At 41.9% G+C, this 23,940-nt stretch overlaps 1 protein-coding gene across 5 annotated transcripts; it reads left to right on the top strand.

The window, feature by feature from the left end:
* Positions 1-842: 842 nt before the first annotated feature.
* NXPE3 (neurexophilin and PC-esterase domain family member 3) lies at positions 843-21,989 on the top strand. Of its 5 annotated transcripts, XM_065676495.1 has the most exons (8): positions 843-948; positions 2,266-2,316; positions 5,079-5,245; positions 6,037-6,249; positions 10,375-11,135; positions 13,117-13,190; positions 17,138-17,344; positions 20,582-21,989. In XM_065676495.1, exons 4-8 carry the CDS (start codon positions 6,157-6,159, stop codon positions 21,130-21,132), a joined length of 1,686 nt encoding a protein of 561 aa, XP_065532567.1. In that variant the 5' UTR covers positions 843-948; positions 2,266-2,316; positions 5,079-5,245; positions 6,037-6,156; the 3' UTR covers positions 21,133-21,989. The 5 variants fall into 5 exon arrangements, with proteins under 5 accessions (XP_065532567.1, XP_065532570.1, XP_065532569.1 ...); XM_065676498.1 differs by lacking the exon at positions 2,266-2,316; XM_065676497.1 differs by lacking the exon at positions 5,079-5,245.
* Positions 21,990-23,940: the final 1,951 nt, after the last annotated feature.

Below are 23,940 nucleotides of genomic sequence, written 5' to 3'. Positions count from 1 at the left end.
AACTAACATTGAGTCTTTAACCTGTACACATGCAAACAACTGCTAGCAGGTGAATGTTTCGGAAAGAGGCATTCCCAGACTTACGTGGTGTTTACTAGTGATGGCAAATCCAGTTGCAGATGACCTGTTATCACATTGAGGGTACCCCTCAGCTCTGGTGCAGCATGCTAAATCCAGTGCTGACTGTATGTAGCTCCTTGAGCGTTTTGAAGCCCTGCCTCTAATGCAGCCGGCTTTGCCTAACACTGCTGTCGTGTACCTGTCTCCCTAGCTCAGCTCCTGCAGCTGGCCTGTGGGCCAGCCTCTCCCTCCTTCATAACCTTCTCCCTGTTCCACGCCTGCTTCCTCCCATATTCACTTCAGGCTCAGCAGACTGTGACCCATGTTCCTATCAGAGCCTTCGCTCTTGACTTGGGGTGCAGGTGGGGAGCATCATGATGCCACCTGCACTCTGTACCAGGCTCCCTGCATCCTGGTTTCTTTGGCTTCACCCACTGTGACTCAAAACATTACAGGGACTTTTCTTTCTCTTTTTTATCATTAACTAGTGCCCTCCTCAGCACAGAGGATGCCCAACGATGGGTGTGTGCAGTTCTACGGTTTCCCTTCCTCATGATCACTGTTTTCAGCGCAGTTGAGCATCGCCAGCGCTGCAGAACTCCGCCAGGACCAAGTTTAGGTTTAATCAAGAGTTTTCCCTGCTGGTGCCGGGTCTCTCGGCCGCAGCCTGCCCTCTCTCCCCTGGCCGGGGCTGCAGCCTAGGCGAGGCGGTGGCCGTTAGAGGCGGTGGTTGGCAGGGCGGGACCGGGGGGCGGTGCGACGGCGGCAGCCGTTGGTTGTCGGGGGAGGTGCGGCAGGCGGGGCAGCAGGGCCGATGGGTATACGGCCAGCCGCCTGCGGGCCCGGGGAGAGGCCGCTGCTTGGCCCGGTGGAACGGCTGCGGCTGCGGTGAGAGGGCGTGGGGTGCCGGCGGCTTGCGGGGGAAATCGTGGCCGGGAAAGCGGCGCTGTGGAGGGGCAGTGGCGGGGTGGGGGTATCGCAGGGAGGCCCAGCGGCTTCGGCCGCGGGTGCCCGGCTGAGGTGAGGGTTTGGGGTTTGGCAGGTGTCCGCTCGGATCCCCGTTCCCCGCGGCTGGGCCCTCCCCCACCGGCGCGCTTGCGGGCATCGCTCGGGCTTTCTGTCGACGGCGGCTGGAGGTGCTTCCTGCCCGTGCAGGGGCCACCCGCCGAGGGATGCAAGTCGCCGTGGCAGCCAGAGGCCGGCTGATCCTGGGGCGTATACCCGCGCTGCTGCGCGGGGCTGCCCAGCTAAAGCCGAGGTGTGCTGCGGGAGGAAGAGCGAGAGAAAAAGTGCCTCCGAGGCAGTAAAATACAGCTTTACCATTTACATCGCCGGCGGCAGTGCTTCCTGCTGGCTGCTTTTTGTCTCCTTCCCTTCATCCCTGACTTGCGGGCAAGGACCCATGCAGTTGCTCACACTTCGGTGTGGAGCAGCCTTGTTTTCCTAGAGCAGAGCAGCTGCACGGAGCTGCCGCAGGGAGCTGCCGCAAAGCCTGAACTCTGGCAAGCGACCGGCGCTGACCTCTGAATATCAGTCCCGCTCTCTGGGGAGCAAGGCTTAATTGGGAGAAACAGGGTCGCGAACCCGTTTTTATGTGGCTGTGTCTAGCCTAGAAACCTTGTGCCTCAGCGAAATGGGCTCGGCTTGTCTGCCTTAGCGATTTGCATGACGGCTCCTTGAAGTAGTTGCACTGATTGATACGTGCTTTTGTAATGCTGCTGACTTAGAGAAGTACCGGGATAGAGAGCTGATAAGACTTAACGACTTGGAGAAAAATCCCCAACCGCAAACCCCACCGAACCAAACCCAACAAACCAGTCCTGAGCATGAGAGAACTTGAATACTATTCATAAAAATGTCACTGAGCTGGTTTCTGTTTTTAACCTTAGGCAAAAATGTGGTATGTAATAACAGAACATAGCTGAGAGGGGTAATGCTTAATAATTAATAGAAGAAAACTCAAAGATATAGGACTGAATTTAAAAGAAATTAAAATACTTAACCCCCACCCACCCTACCCCCAGGTTAGCATAGAAATAAAACTAATTTTATGGTTAAGGAATCTTAACTGCTATGTTATATTTTGTTACTGCAAGGAAACCATCAATATGTGAGATTTTATTAAATATTTATGTGTGCGCATATATATATATATATATATATATATATATATATATATTATTTTCCCCCGGTATTGTTTCCAAGGTTATTATTGGCCTTTTTTGTGGATAGCTTCAGAGGATCTCCAAGAATAGGGTAAGAATCTAAGGTTTTTTTGGTGTACTTGCATGCTTCCATTATGTGAAAAATGAACTAGATCAATAACTCAGGGATGATGAAACTGGAAGTATGTTAAGGCCTTTAGTATAAAGAAAGCTCTAAACCTGTACATTTGAATGTTTTTGAACATGTGATGTTTACAGAAATACAGAAAATTTTGAACAAGAACTTTTGAACAAAAATACATGGTATTAGCTTCTGTGGCCCATTTAGGTCTGTGAAATTGCATTCCATTGATTTTCAGTCTCTTGTGCTTTTCAGTGATATTCAGATAATTCTCAGCAAATTGGAAATCTAATTTTTCTCTAGTGTGTTTGCTTCTGTTCCTCAGATGGTCATCTATGGCCTTAAATTATGACTTTAATGTATTTAGATATATTCATTTGCAGTTATGATTTAAAACTTGAGTTGGCATTTTATAGAAATTTAATACTTTATATTAGCACAGAGCTGTTTCAACAATGAAATTTTGTTGCATTTTATCAGTCTAATGCTTTTATTTTAATGGGTAGCTCTTTCTTTAATGGGTAAGCTCTTTCAAAGCTTGTTCATCAGCCAGAAATACAATCTCTGTAATTCTCAGCAAAGCATTTGAAATTATAATCCCTATAATCCCTGTAAAGCAATTTGATGTGGGGTCTATTTTGAGACTGTCCTTGTTGAACCAGTAATATATTTCAGTTTTCTATCTTTCATTCAAATTTATTAAATAATGAATGATTTTCTTTGCTAATTTTGACATTTAATGTACCATTACTTCAAGGCCAGGTTGGACAGAGCCTTGGGTGACATGGTGAGGTGTCCCTGCCCATGGCAGGGGGGTTGGAACTAGATGATCTTAAGGTCCTTTCCAACCCTAACTACTCTATGATTCTATGATTACGTTTAATTTAATTTTACACAGCTTTCTTCATATAGTCTTAGTATAACTTTTTGGTTATACTATTTATAGAAAATTATAAAAAATATTTAATTATTTGATTATACTAAATGATCTTAAGGTCTTTTCCAACTCTAACCATTTTGTGATTCTATGTTGTTACACTTGGTGGATGGTTATATGAGTAACACTGCTTTGTTAATATTAGGTTTGAAGTGACTGGTATCTTTTGACTGTTTCTTCTTGCCATCTGTTGTCTGTTTCCAAGTTTAGAGCTTTTCCTTCTGCAAGAATGGCAGCCTTTTTGCTTGTAAAATGACTGCCTCAGAATTGTCCGTCTAGAAAAGAAGGAAGATCTGAGTCAAACTGAACAAGTAATAAGCTGTATGAACTCCTTTTCAGCAGCTAAGTCTGTGATTTTATAATAGATCAGCTACTGGGCAACCTCAAGGAATATATTTCATGAAAGTTAAATTTCATTAAAAGCATGACTACTATTGTATTAAAAAAAATACAAACAAAAGAAACAAACCCCAGCACCTTGCGTTTTTCACGCAAGTTTACTTTTTTACCATTAGAGCTACATAGAAGTACGTGATGTAGAAGGAATGATTAAAAAGCTCAAACAAATCAACAAACCAAACCAACCAACAGGGAGGGGGTAGTTTAATGTTATAGAATTTTTTGAGTTTTAATGCATAAAATTCTGATACTCCTGTTTAACTGATAGGTGAAAAATATCTTTTGCCTATCCAGACTTGCTTCAGACCTTAATCTTTAAGAACAACTTATTGGAACCTCTAATCAGGTAAATCACAGAATCACAGAATCCCAAGGGTTGGAAGGGACCTCAAAAGATCATCTAATCCAACCCCCCTGCAAGAGCAGGGTAACCTACAGTACATCACACAGGAACTTGTCCAGGCGGGCCTTGAATATCTCCAGCGTAGGAGACTCCACAACCCCCCTGGGCAACCTGTTCCAGTGCTCTGTCACTCTTACAGTAAAGAAGTTCTTCCTGATGTTAACGTGGAACTTCCTATGCTCCAGTTTACACCCATTGCCCCTTGTCCTATCACTGGATATCACTGAAAAAAGCCTAGCTCCATCATCCTGACACCTACCCTTTACATATTTGTAAACATTGATGAGGTCACCCCTCAGTCTCCTCTTTTGCAAGCTAAAGAGACCCAGCTCCCTCAGCCTCTCCTCATAAGGGAGATGTTCCACTCCCTTAATCATCTTTGTGGCTCTGCGCTGGACTCCTTCAAGCAATTCCCTGTCCTTCTTGAACAGAGGGGCCCAGAACTGGACGCAATATTCCAGATGCGGCCTCACCAAGGCTGAGTAGAGGGGGAGGAGAACCTCTCTTGACCTACTAACCACTCCCTTTCTAATGCACCCTAAGATGCCATTTGCCTTCTTGGCCACAAGAGCACATTGCTGGCTCATGGTCATCCTCCTATCCACCAGGACCCCCAGGTCCCTTTCCCCTTCGCTACTTTCCAGCAGGTCACCCCCCAACCTGTACTGGTACATGGGGTTGTTCTTCCCCAGATGCAAGACTCTACACTTGCCCTTGTTAAATTTCATCAAGTTTCTCCCCGCCCAACTCTCCAGCCTGTCCAGGTCTCGCTGAATGGCAGCACAGTCTTCTGGTGTGTCAGCCACTCCTCCCAGTTTTGTGTCATCAGCAAACTTGCTGATGGTGCACTCAGTTCCCTCATCCAGGTCATTGATGAAAATATTAAACAGCACCGGTCCCAGCACCGACCCCTGAGGGACTCCACTAGTCACAGACCTCCAGCTAGATTCTGCGCCATTGACCACAACTCTCTGCCTTCTTCCTTTCAACCAGTTCTCGATCCACCTCACTACTTGATCGTCAAGCCCACACTTCTTTAGCTTATCTATGAGGATGCTGTGGGAGACAGTATCAAATGCCTTACTGAAATCAAGAAAAACTACATCTACCGCTCTACCATCATCCCTCCACCTAGTCACTTCCTCATAGAAGGCTATAAGGTTGGTCATACATGACTTCCCCCTCATAAAACCATGTTGGCTGTTCTTAATGACCCCCTCATCCTTGATATGCCTAGTGATGGAGTCAAGAATAAGTTGTTCCATCACCTTTCCAGGGATGGAGGTAAATGGTCCAAACCCACAAGTCTTGGTCTTTTTATGGCTGGATGGTGGTTGTGTGGCCTAACAGGTAAACAGGGTGGTTGTTGTTTCTTTAGGGTTTTTGGTTGCCAGAAAGAAATCTTGCAGTCTTCCTTTGCTTTTTTTGGTGAAACTGGCTTTATAATAAGGTTTTGCCTTGACACGCCCAAGAGAGTTAATTAACATAATCACAGAATCAACTAGGTTGGAAAACACCTTTCAGTTCTTCAAGTCCAGCTTTTACCCCAGTATTGCCAGTACCGCCACTAAACCATGTCACTAGGGGCCTCTTCTATATGGTTTTTGAACACTTCCAGTGATGGCGATTCCACCACTCCCCTGGGAAGATTTTCCAGCTCCTGGTCACCCTTTTTGTGAAGAAGTGTTTCCTAATATCCAGTCTAAACCTCCCCTGATGCAGCTTGAGGCTGTTACCTCTTGTCCTGTCTCTTGTTACTTGGGAGAAGAGACCAGCTACCTCTTCGCTCCAGATAGTACTGTTCAGAATAATGCCACAAAAATCTGTCTTAACAGTTTTATTGTATCCATTGTTGCTGTGCGCAGTTCTGCTATTTATATGCTTTCAGTGTTAAACTTGACTTCTATTAATATTTTGGGGCTTAATATGATTTTTGTAAATGGATTTGCAGGAATGAAGCAGAAGTCACCTGAATTCTCTTGTGCACTACTGAGACGAAATGACATTCATGTTTGCTGTGAATGGAAGTCATGGCAGCACCTAACATGAGAGGGAGAGGCATGAGTGGACAATGTGGCGTGACTCGTTCAGATTGCAGATCTTCTGCCTGCTTATGGCAGTACTAGCTATTGTGGTGCTGGTCCACAATTTTTTTCAGCTAGAGGTAAGTGGAGCCTGTTTCTTCTCCAAGAGGGCTTGAGTGACATTATTCCTCTGAGTATAAGGTCAGGATTGTGTCTGATGGCATTTAGGTACCACTTGGGATCACAGAAAATTCAAACTAGAAGTGATGTCTGGATGCATTTAATCCAACGACCCTCTAAAAGGGCTAATTCGATTAGTTAGCTTGGATTGCGCAGGGTATTGCTGAGTTGTGTTTTGACAGTCTTTAAGGATGGTCAGGTTTCACAACCTGCCTAGGCAGCCTGTTGCAGTGCCACACCTTTCTCATGGTGAATAATGCTTTTCTTGTGTGCAGATGGAAGTTGTCTCTTGTCGTTTTAGTGTGTCTGATCCCAGTTTCTCTGTAACTTCCCTTTAGGTATTGAAAGACTGCAGTTAGATCACCTCTTGGTCTTCTCCAGACTTTAAAACAAACCAAACAAAAAAGTCTGGTTCCCTTTCTGTCATGTACTCCAGTTCCCTAAACATCTCAGGGCTTCTTAGCCAGGCTCACCAGTTTGACTGTGGTATGGGGGTGTCCAAAAACCAGATACTGTATTCTAGGTATAGCTTCACCAAGGCCAAGTTGAGGGAAATTATAACTTTGCTTGGTCATCTACTTATGCTTTTGTTGATTCACTGCTACAATACTATGCTGTTGACACATGATCAATTTGCTGTCCACTGGAATCCCTAGGTCTTTTTCTGCAGAGCTGTTAGCTAGCTAGCTGATCTCCAGTTTGTACTGATGCAACTTCTCTCTGCCTTTTTCTTTTTCCCTTTGCTGTGTTTGACTTGCGTGTTTACTTATTTTACTTACCCCTTTAGTGCAGTGGTACTTTCAAACTGCATTAGTGAGTAACCCCAGACTAAAGAGAGATTAAATCATCAAGGCTCTGTTCTAGGGAGCCATTGGCTGCCTGCTTGGACAGACTACTCAGTGCAGCATTTGGTGGGTGAGCATAATAATGCTTAGCCTGACACCTTGTTGAATTAAAGCTATCTTTTATGTGTGTTAGCCAATCAATAATTGCTTGATTTTTTTTTTTTTGTTTGTTTTGTTTGTTTTTTTTCTTATGCCAAGTCTATTTTTTTTTTTTCCTGGCTAGTGATGCCCAAATGAAATGATCCAAAAGAGGGGCTATATCTCCTCTCACCCCCAAAAAGATAAAGCTGAATAAGAAGAGGTAAAGATAAGGGCAAGGAAAATGTCTGAGCAGACAAAAATTACAACTGACACAGGATCAATAACTAAAGGATGAATGTTTGTTTCCTATGCCAGTACTAGTGAAGACATTAAATAAAAAATGCAGATGCTGAATTCAAATGAAGCAGGGGTATTTTTTTTATGGATTGCATCAAAGCTGCAGAAATCCTTGCAGTAAGACTGTCCTGCTAAATGCATATATTAAAAAACCTGCATGAATTCACAGAAGATAAATTCTTTATTGGATCTTAAAGATGTCAACTCTAGTTTTCAAGACATCTGTAAGCCAGAAAGTGGCAGAAACAGGAGGAAATATCACAGCGTGTTTGGCCTCTATTCTTTCCTCATATATCTGCTGTTAGAAACTACTGGAAGTCAAAATACTGTGCTTGATGGACTTTTCTTTTGAGTTAGCATGATTATTTTTGTGTAACACGGAAGGTAGATTTTCTTTCGTTATCTCTTTCTGTGTTTTGTGGTGTTATTCTCCCCCATCCTCACCCCCAGGATATTACATGCAGAACATCGTTGGTATTTTGCATCTTAGACTATTTAAAAAAAAAACAAACTTACATTTCTTAGAAAAAGGGCTCTTGCAGAGTTTTGAGAGTGAAATTAAATATGCAGTATTGGTGTTCACCCGCTAGTCATGATAAGTATCCACGTGGCTTTGATCTTCACACATCTCACATTCCAAACTCAGTTAAGAATTGTGTTACAGGTAAATCTTTTTGGTGTAACATGCAACTCTAACCCCTTTTGTTGTCTTGACTTTCCTAAGTGGACCAGCCCTGGTATTTGTCTGTGTCTTTGGCACAGCTTTCCAGGCAATCTAGTATAGGTGTCTATGCTGAATCTTTTCAGCATATGGATCAAAGCCTTTTCCAGTTTAGAACATTTTCACAGAATATCTGTAACCAAATCTGTTCAGGCTCTAGAAGGAGGGCTTATTGCTGAAAATGTATTTGTAAATGCATCAAACATGCTTCTCATCCCCATATCATCTAATCTAGCTGGCTGAGCTAAGGGCACTTATCAAGTAGCTCCCAGCTAGCCTCCTTGCTTTTCCTCCTTAGGATTTTATACTTCTTCATATTGTAATCTTCACTCTTAAATTCTTAAGCTACTAATGATACTCTCTCAACAGTCCTCCTCATGTCAGAATTTTACGTTTCTTACCTTGTTTTAAAAAAAAAAATAAAAAATCAAGCTGTCCACAAAACATCTGCTAGCCTGCTTACGGTTTCATTCAGTTTTTAGTATGGAGTAACTCCTCCCATGAGGTCCACAGCTGACCACTGCTTTATAGGACCAGAAGAAATGTTTTGGGTGGGGATATTTTGCAAACACATCTAGACCGATAAAATGTTCAACAGTTTAATTTTCCACGAAGTATCAGGTTTGTTGCTGAGGAGCAACATCATACCTGTATGACACAGGAGAGTTTGTATAGTTGTACTAATTGCCTACTGCTATTACCTATTGCCTACTGTACTATTGCTTGTTAGGGTTTTTTTCTTCTAAAAAATGTATTGAATCTTTGTGTTGTTCAAATGCCTTTAATATATTGACAAAGTCAAATAAAATGTAGCAGCAGGAGGAAACTACTTAGTATGTACATGTAAATGATATTTCAGTGGACTAAGAAAGGTTTATAACAATAAAGCCTTATGGTTTTAACGTAAATGCTGGGAATTTTAGTACATTACTGGGCAGCTAGTTACGGAGGAAGTAAACAGAAAACACTAGGATATTGGTATGTACAATGATTTAAACAAATAAAATAGTATGGTTTAAATTTTTTAGAAATCTCTGTCTAAACTGGCATATTCTCTGATGCCATGAGAATGGTATGTTATATAATTTTAATCTTTGCTCAAAAAATTATTTGCTTCTCTATGACACGCAAGTATAAATAAAGCTCTACAACATACACCTGATAATTAAGTACTCATTGACTGTAATTTTATGCATATATGAGGTGTAAGTTTGGATTTGTTGATTAGAAATCTCACAGATTGCTCTGGAGTCTTAGACTGTGCTATGCAGTCATTTGCATGAAAATACATTTTTTGGACACTGATCTCAAATCACAGCAGAAGCCACCTCTCTTAGTCTAGCCCTGTTTTAACTATTTTTGGTTTTAAGCTCTTGTGTGGATTAGGGCATGCTTTGCTTGTGTTTCATTTGACTAGAGGAAGCTGTATATAGATTTTTAAAATCTTAAATATATTTTTTTTCCTGTTTAGTTCCAGCTTGTCCCAGGCTATTTTACTTGCCCACCACTTCATGAACTCATTGCACCTGAAGCATTCTTTCTTTTGTTTATTTCAATCTGTACATCACAGGGAATTCCACATTTCAAATAATTAGATAGGAAGCAATGTGAATGTAAGCAGATAAGTGACTGCAGCTGCTACATGCAACAGACTAATCTGGAAGGCATGTGCAGGGGGTACCTTAGCTTCATCCGTGTTGTAATCTCTCAAAGAAACCCTATTTCCTTGCATTGTATTGGACAGCAATTAGACCTCATTGTGCTCAAAGACTATAATATTGCTACAGTAAGAAAATTAAACATGAGTTACAATTTACTATTTAATTATACAACCTTTTGTAATTTTTTCTAGATTGGTGATATTTACAGAATATCCTGGTCTTCAAAATACTGCCACAGAAAAGATTTGACCTGATTTATATATTAAAGCCCTTTTGCCAGGTGACCACAGGTTGACCACCTGTTCCTTTGCCCATGGTCAAAGTAGTAGATTTGTGTCTCCTAGTAAAGTTGCTTCATTTGGTCATATGTGAATCTCTATAAGCAAAGCCCAGTTCTTGGTATCATTTTGTGACAAAGCATCCATTATTTATAGTGTTTCATTTAATAGCACAGTTTCAGGTAATCTTTTTCCTCCTCAGAACCTGGATGATGACACTGTCTCAGGATCAAATTGGATAACAGAAAACAATGTTGAGCGTTCTCTATCACAGACAACTAAAACTGCCAGGAAGCCTTACTGCAGTTATAAGCAGCAGACTTTGTCCAAAAGAGAACAAGCAGAACAGGAATCATTACTTGCTGCAATACAGTGGCCGAAGTTGCCTGACAGCAAAATTGCCTTTGTACAAAGCACTGATCCCGCACATAGTGACTTTGTGATTGTGAAACCCAGCAGGTTCTTCAAGGTGGGTGATCAGTTAGAGGTGCTTGTTCATATGAAGGATTTCCAAGGAAAACCTAAGCAATATGGTGGCGACTATCTACAGGCACGAATTCACTCTCCTCTGCTGAAAGCTGGAGCAACAGGAAAGATTGTAGATTGCCACAATGGCCTTTACAAAATCTTCTTTACCTTGCTTTGGCCAGGGGAGGTCAAAGTTTCTGTATCACTTGTCCATCCGAGTGAAGCAATCCAAGTCCTGCTGCGTTTACGAGAAGAAAGGCCTGACAGGGTCTATTTCAAAAGCTCATTCAAGTCTGGGAGGTATTCAGAAACTACTGAGTGTAATATTTGCCTGCCTGGAGATCTCCCGGTCTGTAACTTCACAGATCTCTACACGGGTGAGCCATGGTTCTGTTACAAGCCTCGAAAACTCCCCTGTGCCAGCCGAATCAGCCACGCCAAGGGTGGATATCAAAAAGGTCTTCTGACACGAGAAGAAAGCCTCTTTTTCCAAAGGTATGTGTGTTATTGAATTGATGTATAGTTAGTCAAGTATTATTTATTTAAAGGCAAACTTTTGGTTATTGGTGAAATATTGCAGATTGCCTGGAGGAGGTGTGTATTTGCAGGAGCAGGTTTTTGATGTGAATTGTTGAACGGTTTCTTTCCCTCCATTCAGCTATGCAAGAGCACAGTAATCTTAAACTAAAGAATATTGGAATGTAGTTCTCTCTCTGTGCTTTGAATTCAACCCTGGCGCACCTGCTATATTAAAGAGCATGCTGTCTAAATATGGTGGTGGTTTGAGGGACTGTTTCCTTATTTTGTTTGCACACCTACACTTGCAATACAAATAGGTATACAAATACAAATCTCTGCTTTGAGATGTTTTGGGGTGTTATTTTGGCCAAGTCTGAGCTGCCTAAAAAAGGTCCAAGTTTTAGACTTATTTTTACACAAAACAACAATTGCTTTTACCCTCAGCAAAAGCCATCTTGCATCTAATATAATATGTTCCTTTTAAATCTGAAGAAGAATTTTAGGACAGTCATGAAGAAAACACCTGGTAGAACAAACCGCTGAGCAAAACCTTTGCAAGTGGAAATGATCTGTGCACGTTATATGAAGTGTTGAACCTAATTAGTTTCGCAGACATCTTTTTCTTATGCATTCAGAATTTTTTAATAAATATATCCCTTAGTGCATGGGTAGATGTGATAGAACTGCTTCTGGATATACCCTGAGCTGCAATTAGACAGATACTGTGTAGTGTCAGAATTGTAGTTGTAGGCTATTGCCTTGCTCTCCAAAAAAGATGTTGAAAATGTTGCGGCAGTATGTTCACTTGAGGTTTAAATGGGGAAAGGCTTTAGAGTAGCAGCTCCCAATAGTTTAATTAGGAAAGTGTGTGCATGTTTGTAACTGAAAGTCAGAGATCAACCATAAATATCAGTGGAAATAGTTTTTCACTATTCGTTATTAAGCTTGTAAGTGGGTCTTCTGACTTTCTGTGCCTCAGGCAGTTCACCTGCAACATATGGCTGGTACTGACTATTTAGGTTTCCAAATGGGAGTGGGATTTTTTTTTTTTTTCCTGCATGTTTTGGTTTTTGTTTCATTCACCTTTGAGATCCTTTACTGAAACTGCTTATAGAAATTCCAAATTATTTCTTTCTTAAATGGAGAAAAACATTGGAAAAAGGATTCTCTTCTAAACAGCAACAAAAGACAGAATAGTTTAGCATTAAATCTCTGCAACTGTCACAGCTGTACAGTAGTGATGTGTGTCCAACACAGTTATCAGAATCCACTGATGTCCACAAGCAAGTACTTCTGAGGTCTGTTGGTGCTTAAGGGGATAAGCTTTGTTTCTATATTCAGCAAATTGCTGTCCTACTGGAAGACCAAAGTTATTGCTGGAGATCTCTGAACATCAGCTGGTACTACTGTCTCCCCCGGGGTCAGGGGATACCACTTCCAGCCTAGGCTATAGCTAGAACTGCAGGTGCTGGACTGCCACAAGCTCCACTGTGTGCTACAGAGCAGGCTGTGGGATTGCAGGGGCTAAAAGCAGTAAGTACCTCAGCAGAAGTTTTTTCTGTGATAGGCACCTGTAGAGCACTGGCAGAGCTGGGAGCTGCTGCTGCAGCAGTGTACCCTTTCAGTGTCTTGTCTCCTGCCAGTGTACATGTACGACAAGTCGAGAAGTTACCTCTTTGTGGTAAATCCCCCAAAGCATCTTGCAGACCTCTGATAGCTTTATCTAGGTTTGTGCCAGTAAAAGTGTGCGCAAGGTTTGTGTTCTAGTGCTATGAAATTTTGAATTCTGATTCAGAATAATGATAGTGGAAAATAATACAGAATTAATTCAGCTATAGAGAGTAAATTTAAATTTAAAAGTTCTTAGTGAGTCTTATGTACTTATTTGAAATGATTAAAAAGAATTATTACCTTCAAATTTTACTGTTAATTTTACAAAATTTTTTTTTCTTCCAAGTAATGTGAATATCAAGAGGCCAATACTCTCCAGTGGACCTGATTCAGTGATTGTAAAGCCCAAGGCATTTACAGGTAAAGTGAACTTCATAAGATTCTTGTTTGTAATGCGTAAGTAAATTTATAAATAGAATAATAGGCATAAGGTAATAATTGACTTGCTTGTTTTCATAGCATGGAATATAAATTAACTTTTTAATTTGTATTTAGAAGATGAAGGTTTTTGGGCATTAACTGCAGTATAAGTTTAGCACTAATTGGTGGTATTCAAGGCCAGGTTGCATGTAGTCTTGGGTGGCATGGTTTAGTGTGAGATGTCCTTGGCCATGGCAAGGGGTTTGGAACTAAATGATCTACGATTCTATATGATCTATGATTCTAACAATAAAATTGACTAAAATGACATACATAAGTTGAATTTTTAGCAAAAGACAATAAAAAAGGTTGTTCTCTTCGAAAGTGTCTTTTTTCTAGCACTTACTCAGAGTTGTAAAATGTCATACAGTAACTGCTCACCAAACTCTCAAGTTACTCTAGCAAACTCAGCTGTGTGGCATTTCTTACTTTCTTTCTTTAAGTATTTTGACTATCAGATTTCGGCAATTTGCATGTAAGCATTACTATCATTTGTTTAACCACATGATGTCACAACCTGCAGTTGTGGACCAGAACCTAACTGTTCTACACACTGTCTAAAAACAGAACAAAGAGGCGGTCTGTAATAAGTTAAACTTAGAGGGTTATCTCATTCATATCCATATACATCTTAAAATCTGTATGACTCTTTTTGTGTGATACACAGAGAATTGCTTCTTGATTGAAAGCATTACAGATGTGTTTTCATAAGGTTGTAGGAGACTTTAAAGGCAGAGTTCATGACATGAGCAGTAATGTCTTAACAGAAAACAGCCTACAGCATTTCTTGCTTTTAGTTTTTGCATTTCTTTAGTAAAAGAGCGCTGCTATTAGGCCACCAGCATTTCCCCCCGCTTTCTTTCTTCACGTCCTTTAGATGAGATTTTTTTTGCTGCTTTTTTTATCCTATGTATTTCCTCACAGAAACTGCTGCAAATCTGAAATTTTATTACATTGCCCTTCTTTCAAGAGTTTTCAGGATCAAAGCTTGCCTTCATTTCCTGAGGAGTAATGCTGGATTAGAAAGAGTTGATAGCAGTAGCACAGTATTCCTTGGGGAAATTCTGTCTAAGAATGGTCTCTGAATAAATAAACGTAATACATTGGTATAATGGTGGTGGATGTATGGATTTGGAGGGAAGGTATGCCATCCAGAGGGACCTTGACATGCTTGTGAGGTGGGCTGATGCCAACCTTATGAAGTTCAACCACGACAAGTGCAAGGTCCTGCACCTGGGTCGGAGCAATCCCAGGCACAGCTACAGACTGGGCAAAGAAGAGATTCAGAGCGGCCCTGCAGAGAAGGACTTGGGGGTGCTGGTCGATGAGAAAATGAGCATGAGCCGGCTTCAGTGTGCGCTCGCAGCCCAGAAAGCCAACCGTATCCTGGGCTGCATCAAAAGGAGTGTGACCAGCAGGTCGAAGGAGGTGATCCTGCCCCTCTACTCTGCTCTTGTGAGACCTCACCTGGAGTATTGTGTGCAGTTCTGGTGTCCTCAACATAAAAAGGACATGGAACTGCTGGAACAAGTCCAGAGGAGGGCCACGAGGATGATCAGGGGACTGGAGCACCTCCCATATGAAGACAGGCTGAGGAAGTTGGGGCTTTTCAGCCTGGAGAAGAGAAGGCTGCGTGGAGACCTCATAGCAGCCTTCCAGTATCTGAAGGGGGCCTATAGGGATGCTGGGGAGGGACTCTTTGTCAGGGACTGTAGTGACAGGACAAGGGGTAATGGGTTAAAACTTAAACAGGGGAAGTTTAAATTGGATATAAGGAGGAAATTCTTTCCTGTTAGGGTGGTGAGACACTGGAATGGGTTGCCCAGGGAGGTTGTGAGTGCTCCATCCCTGGCGGTGTTCAAGGCCAGGTTGGATGAAGCCTTGTGTGGGATGGTTTAGTGAGAGGTGTCCCTGTCCATGGCAGGGGGGTTGGAACTAGATGATCTTGAGGTCCTTTCCAGCCCTAACTCTTCTATGATTCTATGATTTGTTAGGTTTGATGGCACATAAATGTGTTGTTCTGCTGTTCTTGTTTTTGCACATACCTCTCTGTTTAAGGCTAAATGTAGATCAAGCTGATATTTAAAACTTTTTTTTTCTGAAATAAAAGTTTTATTTCTAGTCCTGGTTTGTAACTGTTCAGATTGGAGCTTTTACTCTCTTCTATGAAATCCAGACTATCTGGATTCTGAATTTCTGAATTCTGGAACAAAACTGATGGTACTGTGAGCAGATTTGAAATGCTGGTGTTAGTTTTAGCATGAGGCATCTAAAAGTTTTTTTTGTACCAGTTTTATATATTTATGTATAGTCTAAGAGTTGATTTAAGAGATAAAAAGTGCAAATGTTTTTATCAAAATTTTAGAAGCAAATGAACTGAACTTGTGAATTCATATGATGAATTGTTCTTTAATTACATGATCATATGAAGGTGTTTTCCTTTTCTTTGTAAAATTCCTGTTTTATACATATTAAAGGAGCCAACATTACTAGTTGAGTTTTTTCCTCTTCCTTCATTGTCCCTGTTGCCTGATTTAAAGAATCATCCAGAGATACAATCTTCTAGTGCCTTGTCCTGTGGTACTCATCATTATAGTCTTTTGTGTTATACAAACAGAATAGTAGTTTGCTTTTTATGGTGTCCGTGTAGAAACTTAGATGTTAACTAAGGAGGTTAACATATACTAATGCGAGACGCAGAGCATATTGCACACAGTGAGATTAAAATGCTGGTTAGGAATGGGTGCTTAAAGATGCCTATGATCTAATTTTACTGAGTGTTTAGAGTTTGGCTACACCTCTGTTATAATGAAGCATCTACCAGAGGATGCTTGGAATTTCTCTGCATGTACTTTTACACAGTTACTACAGTCCCTGGCATGATTTTGGCCATGGCAATGTTTGGCTGACATAACTATGAGATTGCAGCTTCTCTTCCTCTAATCTCTGGCCCTTGCTTGCAAGGTATTGCCTGACATCTGTAAATTTGGTAGGCATCCTACAGAACAGAACTTCCTTGGGGTAGTCTCATTACTCCTAGGGGGCCACCTATCTTGGGCAGTAAAAGGGGAAGGGGCTAGGTAGCAGAGAGAAAGTAGGAAATCTATGGAATTACAGACTTGTAATTCATACATTCAAAGGACACATAAAAAAAAATCTTGGTCATAGTTTTAATTCTGGCATTTCCAAGCTTTGGAGTCCTTACAATTCGGACTTCACTGTTGCAGCCTGTGTGGTCAGAGTAGGAGTGTGTGTGTGTGTATGTGTAATTCCATGGATGGGCTTATTTTGTTTGGTTGCTTGTGTTTTGAGTGGTCCTAGGCTGTCGCGCTGGGGTTGGTGGCCCGCGCTGCTGGCGACAGGATGGGCGCTGGGGGGCAGCAGAGCGCCGCTGCGCGGAGGTCCCTGCTGCTCTGTACCCTCTGCAAGCGCCCACCCTTGAGCGCTTCTGTCCAATTGTGGAAGGTGACAGGTACTCACTGCTTTGTACTTTATCATCAGAGACACAATGTAATGTGAACCGAGTGAAACTGTAATAGTTCAGCCAACTCGGCCTGTAGTTGCAGGCTTTGCTGCAGAAGGGGTGAAATACTTGAGCTTAAAGAAGTGTGATGCATCCAGGCTGGGTGTGATTCTCAGCAACATGATCTAGTTGAAGATGTCCCTGCTCATAGAAGGATGGTTAGACTAGATGAGCTTTGAAGGTCCCTTCCAACCCAAGCTATTCTATGAATCTGTGATTCTGTAAGCTTTTTAATCTGCGTGATGCGTCATACTCTTTTGCTTTAAACTAGGAAAGATGTTCATACACCATTGGCAATGTGTCCATGAAGGTTACGGAGGTTGGTTTTTGCTATACATAATTTTAAAGAACTTTTCTCTTCCAGATTCAAGCAGTATAGACAAAGCTGAAGATTCTATGGCTTCACCTGCTGGTTACTATTATGAAGATCAGTGGAGGTCCAGAACACATTGGATCCATCATTTTAACAAGTCAGATGATATAACCAAATGCTTACAAGGAAAAGTAATCCACCTGTTTGGAGACTCTACAATAAGGCAGTGGTTTGAATATCTGACAGCATTTGTTCCAGGTTAATTTTATTTACCTTTTTTTTCTTCATTTGTTTTTGTCCTTACATAGTTTTAGTTCTCACCTCTCAAACACAAAGTTGATATTACTGGATGACAATGTAAAGAAAGAAGAAAGACAAAACATTGCTGGGAGTCCTGGTAGATAGGCATTTAGTCAAATGCTAGAGCAGACACTGGAAACATGTAGGCCTTGGAAATGGGGCCAAAAGGTGTCTGCAAAGTTGTCCTTGTCTATGTTTCACCAGTGAGGACTGCTGCGGTAGCTGTGAGTTAAGGTGGCCACATATGGGCATGGCAGAAGTCACTTAGGGTTGCTTTCTAAGGCATGGCAGCATCCCAGTCACATGAATGACTTTAGAATGAAGCAGAAAATTACTTCCATCACTGTTGATTGGTTTTGAGCCCTTTCTTGTGCTTCCCTTATTTTAACCTAAAAACAGAATTTCAGAAGCCAATTAGATATTCCTTCCTCACCACTTACCCCTAAAGCAGTTAAATTGTGTTGGAATACAGACTTTGAGATTCCTTAATGCCATGCTTGACCCCGTGCTCACCAACAGGGAAGGACGGGTTGGAAATGTGGCACTCCAGGGCAGCCTTGATTGCAGCGATCATGAGATGGTTGAGTTTGAGATCCTCAGGACAGTGAGAAGAGTGTGCAGCAAGCTCATTGCCCTGGACTTCAAGAGAGCAGACTTTGGCCTCTTCAGGAATCTGCTTAGTAAAGTCTGATGGGATATAGCCCTGGAGGGCCGGGGGGCCCAAGACTGTTGGTTGATATTCAAGGATCACCTGCTACAAGCTCGGGAATGTTGCATCCCAACTAGAAGGAAGTGCAGCAGGAGGGCCAGGAGACCTCCTTGGATGGATAAGGAGCTGCTGAGGAAAATGCAAAGGAAAAAAGAGGCTTACAAATGGTGGAAGCAAGGACAGGTAGTCTGGGAAGAATATAGGGATATTGTCTGGGGAGCTAGGGACCAGGCTAGGAAAGCTAAGGCCCAGTTAAAATTAAACTTGGCTAGGGATGTTAAGGATAACAGGAAGGGATTCTATAGGTATGTAGCGAATAAAAGACAGACTAGGGACAACGTAGGCCCCCCTGGAAGCTATCGGGAGAACTGCCTACCCTGGATTTGGAGAAGGCTGAGGTTCTGAATGACTTCTTTGCCTCGGTCTTCACTGGCAAATGCTCTGACCACACCAACCAAGTCTCGGAAGGCAGATGCAGGGACTGTGAGAATGAAGACCTTAAGACCACAGTAGGAGAGGATCTGGTTCTATGCCATCTTAAGAACCTGAATGTGTACAAGTCCTTGGGACCTGATGAAATCCACCCGCGGGTCCTGAAGGAGCTGGCGAATGAAGTTCCTAAACCACTGTCCATCATATTTGAAAAATCATGGCAGTCAGGTGAAGGTCCCAACAACTGGAAAAGGGGAAAACCCCATTTTCAAGAAGGTGAAAATGGATGATCTGGGGAACTACAGACCAGTCAGTCTCACCTATGTGCTTGGCAGAATCTTGGAGCAGATTCTTGTGGAAGGCATGCTAAGGCACATGAAAAACAACAAGGTGGTTGGTGACAGCCAGCATGGCTTCACTAAGGGGAAATCCTGCCTGACCAATTTGGTGGCTTGCTATGATGCGGCTATGGAAACTGATGGACAGTGGTAGAGCAGATGATGTCATCTACCTGGACTTGTGCAAAGCATTTGACACTGTCCCACACGACATCCTTGTCTCTAAATTGGAGAGATATCAATTTGATAGATGGACCACTCAGTGAATAAAGAACTGACTGGATGGCCGCACACAAAGAGTTGTGCTCAATGGCTCGATGTCCAGCTGAAGACCAGTAACAAGTGGTGTCCCTCAGGGATCGGTGTTGGGACCAGTCTTGTTCAACATCTTTGTCAGTGACATGGACAGTGGGATTGAGTGTGCCCTTAGCAAGTTTGCCAATGATACCAAGCTGTGTGGTTCAGTTGATACACTGGAGGGAAGGAATGCCATCCAAAGGGGCCTTGACACACTTGTGAGGTGGGCTGATGTCAACCTCATGAAGTTAACCCATGCCAAGTGCAAGGTCCTACACCTGGTTTGGAGCAATCCCAGGTACAGCTACATGTTGGGCAAAGAAGAGATTCAGAGCAGCCCTGCAGAAAAGGACTTGGGGGTGTTGGTCGATGAGAAAATGAGCATGAGCCGGCTTCAGTGTGTGCTTGCAGCCCAGAAAGCCAACCATATCCTGGGCCGCATCAAAAAGAGCGTGACCAGCAGGTCGAAGGAGGTGATCCTGCCCTTCTACTCTGCTCTTGTGAGACCTCACCTGGAGTATTGTGTGCAGTTCTGGTGTCCTCAACATAAAAAGGACACGAAACTGTTTGAACAAGTCCAGAGGAGGGCCACGAGGATGGTCAAGGGGCTGGAGCACCTCCCATATGAAGATAGGCTGAGAAAGTTGGGGCTGTTCAGCCTGGAGAAGAGAAGGCTGCGTGGAGACCTCATAGTAGACTTCCAGTATCTGAAAGGGTCTTTTAAGAATGCTGGGGAGGGACTCTTTGTCAGGGACTGTAGTGACAGGGCAAATGGTAACGTGTTAAAACTTACACAGGGAAAGTTTAGATTGGATATAAGGAAGAAATTCTTTCCTGTTAGGGTGGTGAGGCACTGGAATGGGTTTCCCAGGGAACTTGTGAATGCTCCATCCCTGGCAGTGTTCAAGCCCAGATTGGATAGAGCTTTGGGTGACATGGTTTAGTATGAAGTGTCCCTGCCCATGGCAGTGTGGTTGGAACTAGATGATCTTAGGGTCCTTTCCAACCCTAACTATTCTATGATTCTTTGATTCTGTGAAGTCATCTTTAAATTTAATGGAGTCCTAAAACTTCCAGGAGGATTCCCATGGGCATGGGATTCACAGGGCAACAATGACCGAAGGAGTCTATTTGGAAAATATCTTTTATGAGAGAGAGAAGGAATTATTTTGGGAAAGGCATGAACAGCCTTGTGAAGCTGAAGTGTGCTTTCTTGCAGATTTTAACACCCAGCAACTCCACTCTGAAATATGTAGCTGAAAGATGCATGATACTCGTCTTCTGTTTCATTTTAGAGTTCTCAGAATTAAGCTCAGTTTTCCATATCTACTGCTGATTTTGCCCTGTGGTCCTAGCATCTTTTTGACAGTGTTAATCTCTTTTTCTGTCTTTCACTAATGCTTGCTCTTGGGTTTTCAGATCTAGTGGAATTTAACCTGGGGAGTCCTAAGAACGTGGGGCCTTTCATGTCTGTGGATCTGAAGCACAATATCCTACTGAAGTTCCGCTGTCATGGGCCACCCATTCGCTTCTCCACAGTCTTCAGCAGTGAGCTGCGCTACATTGCCAATGAACTGAATGGCATAGTGGGTGGGAGAAACACAGTGATAGCCATAACTATATGGTCCCACTTCAGCACTTTCCCTGTGGAAGTGTATATTCAGCGGCTGAGGAACATTCGGAGATCAATTATTCAATTGCTGGATCGCAGCCCCAAGACTTCAATCATCATCAGAACTGCCAATGTTCAGGAGCTTGGGCCAGAAGTGAGCCTCTTTAACAGTGATTGGTATTCCTTTCAGCTTGATTCTGTAATGAGAAAAATGTTCTCAGGAATTGCTGTGTACTTTGTGGATGCTTGGGAGATGTCTCTGGCTCACTACCTGCCACATAACTTGCACCCAAAAGAAATAATTGTTAAGAATCAAATAAATGCATTTTTATCTTATGTGTGCCCTTTACAAACTTAGCACAAGTAGGTACCCTTATGTCACCTTTTCTATAGCTGAAGTAAAGTTGCTCTTTGTCGGAGCAATTGAAGTAGGCTGGGTGGTACGGAAGAGCTCTGGTTATTGTACTTGCATGCAGTATAAGTGGGTGGCCTTACCTCTGGATAGCTGTGAAGCGTGGTAAAGAGGAGTTGATTGTTCAGGCCGTATCTTCCTGCAAGGCTGATTCCTGTCAAGCTTACCATTCATATCTGAGATAAGAGAGCACTTTAAATAAAATCGACAGGATTCAATAAGAAATTATGTGGGTTATTAGCTTTACTAGTTGTCTGCACTGTATGCTTAGCTTAATCCATATGACACTGATTCTGTTGTCCAAGTCTTGCTGCTCAGAACTGTGTGTGAAGCTTGGGAAAGATTTTGGGAGCGGTCTTTCTCTCAGTGTTCCAGAGTTTGAGGGACATCTCTCTTCAGTTGTACGCCAGAGAAGCACGGTGTCTGTTTTTCTTTCAAAGTCCTAATTAGAAATGTGAAGGGAGTGTACCAAAATCACTAATGTCAATCACTGAAGCAAATCAAAATAACTATAGTATTAAGTCATCACTAATTTGCTGAAATAGAGTACACAAGTTAGGCAACATTGGTGTTCACAGACGGCTGCTAAATAATGCCAATATTTAGCTTGATATCCTGTACTACTGAATTTCTTCTAAGCTTTGGTACACTGTCTACTTCTTGATTTGCCTGTAATGGAGAAATGTGAATATTATGACCTCAGTGAAGACACTGTCTCAGGCAGTTTCTGCAAGTTCAAGTTGCAGGCTAACTTACTTGAAGCTTGAAGCATTTATTAATAAAAGTGTTTCCCTTCCCTGTAAGATAGAGCTCTTCACTTATGTTCCTGTGAAACTGGGCTTCTGATAATTAGTCTTCTTCATCATTCATATGTTGTGTCTGTGTGGAGAAGCTAAACGATGTGAATGCACTTGGTGATTTGGCAATGGGTAACAGTAACTTGCACACACCAGTGTCAAGGCCATGCTGTGATGCCCCTTCTGATTTCTTCATGAGCTTCACTGCTGCCAATATAAAAGGTCAAAAAAATAGCACCCAAAAGCCAAGTACACAGAGAGTTGCCCTTCATACAGATGCTTGGTGAATATCGGTGGTTTTGCTGGTGTGAAAGCTGGTGGCTCTTGTGCCTCTTGGTGTGGTGGTTTCTGCTGCTTACTTGATTGAGCCTGTCTATAGCTTTAGCTAGTAGCACTTCAAAAATTCAGCCCTGAAGTAAAGCAGCAGTGTTTCATGATGTCTTATTTCTGGACCTACTCAGGCCAAAGTTTGTCTTTACCACCTGCTTTGCTGAGAAATATGTCAGAACAGTAGAGGAGTGCTTCTGAAGAAGCTCATCACTCTTAAGAAGAATATGAAAGCTGAGTCTTTGTGAGCAAACTAAGAAGAATAATTAGGCCAATTGGTAGGTGGCCCAGAGTGGCATAATTGAAACGTCTTCATATTAGAAACATTTTACTCTTTGCCAAGTTTGCTACTATGTTAGGAAGGTTGTGTTGTTATTGATGGAGCCCCAAGAGAGCTGCTACTACTAACTACAGGAACAGTTGTTTTATTCTGTTTATTTTAAAGGACAGCTGACAACTGTTTTGAAAACAAATGTAAATGCTTTTAGGATGTAAGAGACTGTCAATAATATCCATCTAGAAACTTACAAATTTTAAAATGTTTAAAAATGACTGGAGGAGTCGCATACACTGAAATAGCATTTTTACTTAGCTTTTCACATCAGAATTAAGGAGGTCCAATTTGCCAGTTCCTACTGACAGTTGATTCACATAGATTTGTCCATACATTAGCTTTAGGTAACTATTTCTTTCTTTAATAAGCTAATGGAAATTTATTCTCTGCTAAAAAGGGACCACAGTAATTCAGATCTGGGAAGGTAAAAAACCACAATGCAAAATGACTTTTCATCTTTTCCAGATGTATTTTTTAAAATACGTAGAATATAAGAGTTTCATCCTGAATAACAAATCTATCCAAATAATGAAAATAAGACTTCAAACTTTTACTTTGAAAGAAACTACTTAATTTGTGGACTAACCATCTGGTTTTCCTCATAAAGCCATTATCACGTATGAAGGTGTTGTGGCAGAGTGTTTCATCTCCAAATGTTGTAGTGCTCACCATTGCTCTGTAACAGCAGCCTTTATATTGCTGTTAGCTTCCAAGAACAGAGAAGAATATATTTTTTTGACTGTTTTGGTAATTGAGGGAAGGAGAACAGGGTTGCTATTAGCAAAGATGTCTAATTGCCTTCTGGTAGAACCTCTCCCTTTTAGATTAACTGGATTAATTTTTTAATAACAGATGAACTAACTTTTAGGAAATGCACTTGAGAGAAATTGCCAGTTGATTTGGAATGAAGACCAATAATTCATTTCTTTGGGCTCTGGAACAGATAGGGAGGAGAAAGGGAGAAACTGAGACTTACTCTCGTTTTAAGATGAAGGCTGGGGACACTATGCTTTTATATGTCATTCAGTTGAACTATAAAGGATTTTTCATTTCTGTTCTTATTACCAGTTGCACCAGTTGTATATGTACTGTATAGATGGAAACATAGAAGCAATAAAATATTTTTTAATTGGTTTCTTTAAACCTCTATGCTTCTAAATGGATTTTAATAGGAATTTAAGAGGTTGTTTATTTTTCAGGTTACTTAATATGAAACAGGACTGGAAAGGAATTTCTCAAACATCAGTTAAATATCTTTTTGCATGTAAAAATTTATTTAATGAGTTTTTGAAAACC

The sequence above is a fragment of the Lathamus discolor genome, chromosome 4 (genome assembly GCF_037157495.1).
Source record: "Lathamus discolor isolate bLatDis1 chromosome 4, bLatDis1.hap1, whole genome shotgun sequence".
Classification (NCBI taxonomy): Eukaryota; Metazoa; Chordata; class Aves; order Psittaciformes; family Psittacidae; genus Lathamus; species Lathamus discolor.
This window is presented reverse-complemented; position numbering and strand designations above follow the sequence as displayed.